This window comes from Solanum tuberosum, unplaced genomic scaffold (genome assembly GCF_000226075.1).
Source record: "Solanum tuberosum cultivar DM 1-3 516 R44 unplaced genomic scaffold, SolTub_3.0 scf00409, whole genome shotgun sequence".
Lineage (NCBI taxonomy): Eukaryota > Viridiplantae > Streptophyta > Magnoliopsida > Solanales > Solanaceae > Solanum > Solanum tuberosum.
Window position 1 is genome coordinate 78,975 of NW_006239346.1, and position 10,890 is coordinate 89,864.

Here is a 10,890-nt window from a genome sequence, read left to right on the forward strand (position 1 = left end):
CTCCATGTAAATATCAAACATGTATGAAAATACAATAAAATAAAAGAGCCGCACTCACATTCAATATCAAATATTAGACATGTATTCTCAAACACAAATTTATTATTTGACTATGTTCGAGTGTTATTACAATAATAATATATTTTGTATAACCTCATAAGTGGATTTTGAAAAGGGAAGGGGATAGTCATATCTTTTTTTTATATTTGTGGGGTAAATAAACTATTTTTGATGGATTCTCAATTTAAAAAGAAAGTTCTCGAAGCGGGATTAGAAAAAGAAAAAAATGACAATAAAATAGCTAGATATAAGCAAATGCAATAATAAATAGTAATACCTCTTCTCATTCTAGATGCATAATAGATAGAGTTTTCTCCTCCTTTTAGTTATTGCAGATCAATCAACACCTTGAATAAGGAGTTGATTGATTAGCATAATAGGATCGGAGGTTAAATTTATGTTTCCTTCTTATATTTATTTATTTATTTTTATTTATATTAAGAAATGAAGTATTAACCTAGGATATGGTTATTAAAAACCTCTCATTTACTGTAAGTAAATGAGTTAATGTAGCATAGCATAAGCATAATGCTACATGTATCTTAGTGTAAGAAAAGGGTAATTCGAGGTAGAAATATTCTATTGTCACGCAAGTTTGAAGAAAGGTTGCACTATAAGGAGGTGAATATAGAAAGTCTAGCATAATTTAAATACTATCAATAACTGATTTCACGATTCAATTTTGTAACTTATAAATCACATAAAAATAATTTTAATTTATCGATCATGTCCAATTTTAAAGGGTCGCTTGGTAGTTGATTAGAATTATACGAATATTAATAATGAAGAAATTAATTATGGGGAAATTTATATATTATTTTATATAAGTATTAATTAACCAAACTTTAATTATTCACATATAAATTATTCCATCTTATACCATGCATGAAATTATTCATAAATTTTTGAGAAAATACATAATAACCCTCCTAAATTTGGCAGCACAACTTACTTTAACACTTAAACTATACGGGTGTTTAAATACTACCCTTAACATTTTTCAAGTGATTAAAACACCCCCTAAGGGATGATGTGGCAGAGAGAGTGAGTGCACTCTCCTGAAAGTGCGTGAAAAAAGAGGAAAAAAAAAGGTGAATTTTTAAAGCCGTACACATGGCCCTTTTTTATTGGCCAATATATAACAAATTATTTAAATAGTTTTTTTTATATATTAAATCTTTAAAATATGTAAATTTTCTTATTAAGAGGTAAATGAAATTAGTGGATCCCCTTTTTAATTTCTTCAATTTTTATTTTTTTAATTTTGTTGTCTTCCTCAGTACACATCTTTCTCCATTGAAACATCTCCTCCTCCATCTTCTTCCCTACCTCTATCCACTATTTTTAGTAAAATTCAATATCAATGTCATTTTATTGACGTCGATTTCACTCTACTATTTGTATCGATTTGACAAATGTTAACTTTCTTAAATTTTGAGTGACCCATTTTGATTTCTAGATCCATTCAAACACTTCTCATAAAATTTATATTTTTTTGGACTAACTTTCTTATGCAATCTTCATTTCTTATTTGAGTTGTCAAGAAAATAAAAAAAATTGGCTTTCAAAAAAATCCATTCTCCAAGAGGGTAAATTAGTTGAGAGGGTTCGAAGAAGATAATGTGAATTTCTTTCTTTAAAGTGACTTAAAAAATTATTGAATAGTGAAGAAGAAGAAGAAGAAGAAGAAGAAGAAGAAGAAGAAGAAGAAGAAGAAGAAGAAGAAGAAGAAGAAGAAGAAGAAGAAGAAGAAGAAGAAGAAGAAGAAGAAGAAGAAGAAGAAGAAGAAGAAGAAGAAGAAGAAGAAGAAGAAGAAGAAGAAGAAGAAGAAGAAGAAGAAGAAGAAGAAGAAGAAGAAGAAGAAGAAGAAGAAGAAGAAGAAGAAGAAGAAGAAGAAGAAGAAGAAGAAGAAGAAGAAGAAGAAGAAGAAGAAGAAGAAGAAGAAGAAGAAGAAGAAGAAGAAGAAGAAGAAGAAGAAGAAGAAGAAGAAGAAGAAGAAGAAGAAGAAGAAGAAGAAGAAGAAGAAGAAGAAGAAGAAGAAGAAGAAGAAGAAGAAGAAGAAGAAGAAGAAGAAGAAGAAGAAGAAGAAGAAGAAGAAGAAGAAGAAGAAGAAGAAGAAGAAGAAGAAGAAGAAGAAGAAGAAGAAGAAGAAGAAGAAGAAGAAGAAGAAGAAGAAGAAGAAGAAGAAGAAGAAGAAGAAGAAGAAGAAGAAGAAGAAGAAGAAGAAGAAGAAGAAGAAGAAGAAGAAGAAGAAGAAGAAGAAGAAGAAGAAAGAGAGGGATGGGGGATGGGGGTATGCATTTATAAATTAATCAATTGATATATTAAAGTGTTTGAGAAAAAATAGTGAATAAGTAAAAAAGAAATAAAAATTAATGACATGGTGCCTACATGTTTATGATGTGGCGCTTACGTGACAATGATGTGGCGGGTAAGAGTGGTATTATAGTCTCAGGATGGAAAAAAATCACTTCAAAAATGTTAAGGGGGTATTTAAACTCCCGTGTAATTTAAGTACTAAAGTAAGTTATCCGACCAAGTTCAGGGGGATTTTTATGTATTTTCTCTAAATTTTCTCATAACTTATACATATTGTATTAATTATATAAATTTTTAAATTACACGTAATACCTGGATTTTATAAGAAAAAAAAAACTATTATATAATATCTAGCCCCTCCTTCTGCCTATCCCACTTCTTCAACAAAAAAAAATTAAAAGAAAATGAAGAGTAAGGTGCCAAAAAAAAATATATATAAGTGCACACTCTGTCTTAAGTCAAAGAAATAAAAACCGTTGGTATTTCAATTATTATTACTCCCTCCATCCTTCTTATCCACTTTTTCTTTTATAATTGTTCTTAATTACTTATGTATTTTGACAAGTCAAGAAAAAATAATTTTTTTTACCTATTATATCCTCAATTAAATGATTAATTACTTTGAAAAATGTAGAACTTTTCATCCACTTCATAATTAATAGGAGTAAAATGATAAACTAACTATGTCATTAATTATTTTCTTAATAGATGCATTAATTCAAAAATGGACAAGTAATTAAGGACGGGAGTAATTTTTGATTAAGAGCTGTCGGTATTCCTTTCCCATCAAATTTTATTTCGGATATTTAATTCTATTTTATTAAAGTTTATGAATTATTGATCTTATGTCTGTAGGCCATCTTAATTATGTCAATGATTCTCAGTGCTTGACCATCAAAATTGGTGTTCTTTCTCTCATTTAATTTAAAACATTACATTTTATATTAGCTGTCTACCTTATTAAAATTATCGATTATTATTTTAATAAACCAAAAGAAAACTATTTCAAATATTTTTATTTTATCCTTTCAAATAATTCTTTTTTGAAAGTGTAAATAAATTTGTAAAATTTCTTAAAAGTTAAATTATTATTTTTATTTTATGATTTTGTAAGAAAGGTATAAAGAGAAAAACGGACAACTAATTTGTGACAGATGGAAGTAATCAATTTTTATTTATTTACCAATGATGGTCCAATTATTAAGGACACTATTGATTTTTCAACCAACTTGGGTGGGGAAAGGGGAAGAAGTTCAAAATTGAATGCAATAGAGGAGATAATTACACTAATAAAATCACATAAAGAGAAGTTATCGTGAAAAAATAAAATATTTCACTGTAAATATTGAGTAAAATACTTGGAATATTGATAAGTTAATTAGATTATTTTGCTTAGAGGATGTTTTCGGCTCTTGATTTTTATTGGTTGATAGTCTTTTCCTTCTTCCTTTTCTTTACTTTTAATTGTTTTAGTTACTTTCATTATTAGAATTAAAGGTAGCTAAGGGGTCATTGTTTTTAGTCTTAACAATCTATTAATAATGTTTTTAATTAATTATATTTACATAATAGTATCACACGTTCATTGTTTGTACCTAATGTACGATAGTGGAATTTAGCAAGAATATTGGAATTAATTGAGAGGGTCTGATTTTGTTATTTTATTTATTTATTTATTTTCTGACAAGCTGTGAAGGGTTGCTTGGGAGTGGTTGGAACCATAAATTTCTAATTTAATTTTGTGTTGTAGAATATTTTTTTTATTTAGTTAAAAAAAATATGAAAAACAGAAGAAGAAAACAAACAAATAATAGCATTGAGGGTGGTTGGCTCCATTTGTAAATATTCAATTGGCAGCATTAAATGTTGATCTCCTTCTACCTTTTTTATTTTATTTTTCTTTGTTATATAAAATATATTGGTTACTGTCTTTTCTCATTTCTGAATTGTTTCAGTTACATTATTTACATATTATATTATTACAAAAATAAAAATAAAAAATCAACGAATCTTTTCGTCTTCCTTTTCTTCTTCTTTTTTGTTACAAAATTAAATTTAAATCCGTCAATTAAATTTACCTTAATTACTTTCAAAATAATTAAGGCCGACGGTATGATTTTTTGTATTTGATTTGCTCCCATCTTAAGATATTCAAACGATTCGTCATATTTTTAACTAGTTTAATCGATGCATCACGGTGGTCTTTCTTTATCTAGATTTAGAACTAATCTCAACATATGACGATAGAAGTGGAGTGATAAAGGTTGAGTCCAATTCCCAACACTTCAATTACTCTCAAAATAATTCGGATTGACTGGTTGAATTTTTTTGTATTTGATTCACTCTCTTCTTAGATATTCGAATGATTCGAACTAGTGTTATCAATAAATCATGAACGTCTTCGTTTATCTAGATTTAGAACTGATCTCAACATAAGACGATAGAAGTTGAGTCAGAACGCTTGAGTTTCAATTCCCAACCTTGCATTTTGAGAACATGTATTTTGATTTCAAGAAATTTTAGTGAACCCTAGAAAGATTGTGAAATAAGTCATCTGACTTTCCTAGTTATAATAATATTTACCCATTGGAAATCTTGACTTGTTAGAAAACAGAAATAAATAAGTAAATAAATGGGAGTATTTCTTGTTTTGTGATAGTAGGTAGATCTATGTGTGTTGGAAATGAAAGAAAGTGGTATTTATTGAGTATTTTTCTAAAACAAATGTGAGTTTCCATAAGTGGAAAGATTCCTTACTTAACATCTTTTTCAAGAAAAGTGCAAAATGGTTGAAAATGGATTAGGTCATGTGATGTGGGCACAAATACAACTTGCATCTGCCCCTTCAATAGCTCATCTTTGTCTCCCCAATCAATCCACAAGCCCCACACCACCTAATTTTAACTCCATTTTTTTTTTGAGGTGCTACATATAATAAACAAACATTTAAATTTGATTTCAATTGTTAAGTAACTTTGATGAAGCACAACATACACTTTAACTTGATCTCAATATATATAATGACAACTAAACGCTTCAATTTGTCCTTATTGTGTTTTGTGGACACCTAACGCTGATATGACATAAATTTTGGAGGTGTATTCTAGATGATCATTTTGTAAGTAGGAGTGTTCAACTGATTCAATGGAGACTATCTAAGGTATCTAAATGTGAATACTCAAAATTAAAGTGCTTACATATCAGCTGAGCGCAAACTTAAGTGTTTGTTTATATATTATGTCTGTAAAGCATATAATCCATACTCAGTGTCCACATAAATTACATAAGTTTATTAGTAATAATTTACATGATTAATTATTGAAATACAACAGTACGTCGTGTATTTATTTATTTAATATGTCTAGCACGTAAGCCTTTTTTCGATAAATTTGGAAATGAAATACGATTCAAGTTAATACAAGGAGATTCCCTTAAAAGAGTACATTTGAGGCGGGATCTCATTCAGCTTCTTATACGATTTTTAGTTTATTTTTATATCTCTATTTATATCTACATGTATCATAGTGTATATTTACCTGTATATCGATGAAACTGATACATATCATGTATATCTTTGCATATTCATGAAAATCTATGTGTGACATACATTGATCTATTTTCGTATTTGGAGCTCTCTATTTTTAGTTTGGTTGGTAGGATTTGGCTATCCATGACCAATTTTTCAATATTATACTTATTGTTTATACCTGATTAATTTTTTTTATGTATATAACTATATATAGTAGATGTTACACCTTTCGACTTCTTTGTGTGTTTACTTCTTTATATTTTAAAACCACTTAATGAAAATCCTAGCTCTGTCGCTAGAATATATCAATATCCTAACTACATACAACAAGTCTCTGATTACTATGTGCTTTTTAAGCAAATTAAACTGCATATAAGTTGTGATATATTTCAGTAGGGTGAAATTTTACACTATAGATATAGTTTAACTTGTGATAGTATGACAAATACCATTGGATACTAGTTAATCTCTTGTAGAAAATATGCAACAAGAATAATCATAAAAAATAGAGATATCATTAAACAAACTCTTCAAACTTTCATCATCAATCACAAAAAAAAAACAGAGAATACATTGAATAATACTCACATAATTATTAAAAATTGCTTGAGAAAAAAAATGTTTTCCTTTTTCACTTAACAAAATGAATACCATGTCTTATTGTGTCTCCTTTCTTTTTTTGTTTCTCATTGAGCAACATTTTCCCTATTTTTCTTTCCTACATTTTTCCTTCTTATGAAAATTTGTATTCAACTCCTTTCAAAAGAGCCTTTTTAGCATTTTGGAAGATCTTTTGGAGGTGGCAAAAGTGATTCATTTGGACCTTTGCCATTATCCACAAGAAATGCCATTTTCAATCCCCATGTTGTGTGTATCTCTAGATGGCAATGCATAAACCAAACTCCTGCAATAAATTACAATATAGTCAGACATCTCTATAACAGTCAAACATCTCATCATAATAACCAAATTTTCTTTTGAATGAACTTTTATGTTATGTTCTGTATGACTACTGTATTTCGTTATAACATACCAAAAATGATGTATGATGTATGTATTGTAATTTGTACCTGGATTGTCAGTGCGGAATCTTATGGCAACCCATCCTCCAGAAGGAACACCAACTGTATTCCTCTCAACAGGATCCACAAGATTAAAATTCTTAGGATCAACTTTTGGATTATAATTTCCTAGTCCTTTACCAACTTGATAGAAATTAAATCCATGTAAATGTATTGGATGGTTCTCAGGAGCTATAATTCCAGTATCCTGCAAGACTAATTGAACAGTATCGTTATACGACAACTTATAAACCTTAGTCCCACTCGTTGTTCCCATATTCGCGGGTGGTGTTGTGTTAGTATAGTTGTATACAAATGGAGGGTTCCCTGGAAAATCCGCGGTGAAAACTCCTTTAATCCCTGAGAAATGTGCTTGTAATAGTGCAATTGTTGGCATAACAAATGTTACATTGTTAATACTAGCCACAACTCTGCTTCCATTGCCCTGTTTACAACTTGGACATGGATTAATACCTAAACTTACTGTAAATAATAATGAATGATCAATTTTTATTGGAACTTTAGCAGGGTATTTTTTGGAATTTAAACTTCTTAAAGAGTCTAAAAAGTTGTTAGCTATAGGGGTTGCATTTTTTGGAGGTGTATTTGTACTAGTAAGTGTAGTTGAGGGATTATTTGTAAGTGTGGCAGAGTAATGTAATGTTGCAATTGCTGTTACATTGTCAACAGCAATAGGTGAATCCATAAATGGTGAAGCAACAACCATGTATTTGCCTGAATTTTTATTGGCATTGACAATTACGTTAGTCGTTTGGCCAGGGGCGATCACTATAGTGTCCGTTTGAAAGGGCTTAATGTACGTGGCATCGACTTCAACAACTGTCATTTTGTGACCAGCGATTTTGAAGAAGAGTTCTTCGTTGAGTGCAGCATTGATTACTCGTAGCATGTATGTTTTTCCTGGTTCAACATTTAACTTGTATCCACCTGCATATTTCATATGGTACAAAAAGATGTTAATCAATCAATGAGCTAACGTACTTATATATACTGACAGTGTAATTTTCAACTTGTTATGTATTACTATATTTTTGACAGTGTATAACTCTGTAGAATTATGACCTTGTGAAGGACAATTTGAAACAGGACCAGGATGACCATTGATAGTGTGAGCATCAGAAACATTAGGTGCTAATCCTGATTTTATGGCTTCATTAATCACAGCTTCAGTATCAGATTTCCACCATTCAGCTGCATTAACAACAACAACATCATCAAAAATCAAGTCATTAGTATTTTCCTTCCTAATTTACCACACATTAAAGTACTTCAAATATTAATTAATAGGCATACTACATAAACGCCCCCTTTTAACTTGACATCAGTTGACATCTATGCCCTCCAACTTTGGTTGTGCACAGTGAACACTTAAACTTGTATAAAGTTGAACAAGTAGACACATGCCTCCGACATGTCGTCTGATGAGGCAATCTACATCCCACATGGCGTCCTACATGTATTATGCTACGTAGGACATGCATGTATACTTGTTCAACTTTATACAAGTGTAAAATGTCTAATATACTTGTGTACGCCAAAAGTTGGAAGACATAAATGCCAGTTGAAGTCAAATTAAATGACGCGTTTATGTATTCTGCCTAATAAATATTCCAAGAAATTTACCTAGGATAACAACAGCTTCGTGGTTTGGTTTTGGGAATGGATAAGGCACACCAAGTTTAGGCAAAATGACAATTGCACCATGAACAGTTGCCCTTAGCCACAAAATATGAGCATGCCAAAATAGTGTACCCCTTTGACCTGTGATGGTAAAGTTGTAGACATAATTTTGGCCTGGCTGAATTGGACATTGTGTAATATATGCTGGTCCATCTGCCCATCCTGTTCTAAGTTGTCTAATACCATGCCTGTAAATTAAAAATAATATCCTTGTAACTTGTATAAAACTAAACAGTTTAACCTCTCTATAACAACATTGTCAGTTTTTTTTTGACGGCTAGAGAGAAATGGTAGTACTATATAACATGAAAGATTCTATATAGTATAGAGGTAAAGGTGGCTCAATTGCAATTTTTTTATTTTTTTTGAATTCTACCTTTTTAAAAAATTTTGGCTTCATCACTGCTGATATTACTTTTACATTGTATACAAGAAGGTGATTAGGTCTAATTAAATATTAAATGACTTACCAATGGATAGAGACAATATACTTAACATGATTAACAACTTTGATAAGTACATTGTCTCCTTCCCTAGCATATATTGTAGGTCCTGGAAATTTTCCATTCACAGTAACAATGGACTTTGAGGAACAAAGTCTAGTTGTATTTTTCATTACCACCTGCAATATAAAAATGTAATTCAGTAATTAATTTGATATTAATTATTATGAATTGGAGTAAAACATTGGTTCATCACTATGTAGTTGACATATTATTTTGATTAACCATATGGTTTAAAAAAGTGATAATATTAATATGTCTTGACGTCAAAATAATTTCTTTTTATATATACTTTTGTGAAAGTTCGTTTGTATAGTGCATGAAATTGAACAAACGTTTTCCTTGTTATGCATGCAAAAAAAAAAAACTATTCTTCTCTATAATCAAATATATTTGTTCATGCATATTAATTGATACTTAAAAAATCCGATTAACAAATGATAATATCTTTTGAGCTCTCGTATGGTCACTCAACTAATAGTTATTATCTCAGAAAATTGATAATAACTAATATTAGTTGACTGACCATCTAAGAAATCAACCCTTCACACTGCTAGCATAAAAAAAGTAGCACTAATAATAAATAGTACTTACATTGAACTTGTAATGTCTAACCCTGCATTCAACAACAAGAGGAAAAAGGCAAAATGCCAATAGGATAAAATGGCAAATCCAAGAGTTCATTTTTGTCTCTTTTTTTGAACTTTCTTCAAACACTTACTTTCTCTATGCAATTTAAGTGCTTAGACAAAGTGAATTAGGTTTCTGTTTTTTAGTTCTTGATGTGTTGTGTAATCTTGTTATATTCAAGAAATGACATGCCAACACAAATATATATATATGTGTGAAAAAAAGGAAATTCAATGTGTAGTTGTGTTATCATTTTCTTTAGTTAGGTGAGATGGATCTACTTCTTCTTCAACAGCAATTCAATTGAATTGAATTTCTTTATTGCATATTTTTTTCTCCCTTAATCATTCCTTGCATGTTACATAAAGTTTAAAATCTTTGTGGACCTACTTAAATTTGCAAGTTAAGCTATATTAGTAATTTGTTTAGGTCAGTAACAAAATTCCAATTTAATTAATTTCACTTTTGGATTTGATTATTGTCTTCATTACTTGTCTTAAAAGAGGGTAACACTTAGGTGCATTAAGTTTGGTCAAATTAGAGTTTGAGTCTAACTGACACTTCAAAAGCTAGCTCAAACAGAAAAAGATTGTTTAAGACTTTGGGTCTAACTTTTTTTTAAAATAGCTTGCAATGTAAAATATCGAATCAATACTCCTGGAGCAAATGAAATTGAAAAACAACATAAGTTTTAAATTCAAAAAAGAAAAATTAACATAATACTCTTATGTCAAATTTCAACATAACATACATAAATATGATTTAAAAGAAAAAGGGGAAACATAAGTCCATAATTTTATTCAACAATGAATTCTATGTTAATTCAAAAATTAGAATACTAACAAAATTATACTCGTGACTTTTTTTTAGATAAAACGAAAATTACATAGAATCACATGAAGTAAAGACTAAGAATGAAAATGAAATAAAATATTAAATAATAGTATAAAATAAGAAAATATATTTTTAGAAAATATTAGAATAATAAAAATTAAAAATAATAAAAACAAAAAATACATTAAAATGAAAAAAATAAAAATACAAAATAAAATGAAGAAATTAAAAAGTAATCAGATTGTAATTACAC

General features: G+C 29.2%; 1 protein-coding gene across 1 annotated transcript; it reads right to left on the reverse strand.

Moving 5' to 3' along the window:
• Positions 1 to 6,481: 6,481 nt before the first annotated feature.
• LOC102605934 (laccase-4) lies at positions 6,482 to 9,965 on the reverse strand. Its single transcript, XM_006362990.2, has 6 exons — positions 9,768 to 9,965; positions 9,141 to 9,292; positions 8,614 to 8,858; positions 8,053 to 8,181; positions 6,979 to 7,917; positions 6,482 to 6,812 (listed from the first exon to the last, which is right to left on the reverse strand). The coding sequence occupies exons 1-6, from the start codon at positions 9,855 to 9,857 to the stop codon at positions 6,682 to 6,684; spliced, it is 1,686 nt and encodes a 561-aa protein (XP_006363052.1). The 5' UTR covers positions 9,858 to 9,965; the 3' UTR covers positions 6,482 to 6,681.
• Positions 9,966 to 10,890: the final 925 nt, after the last annotated feature.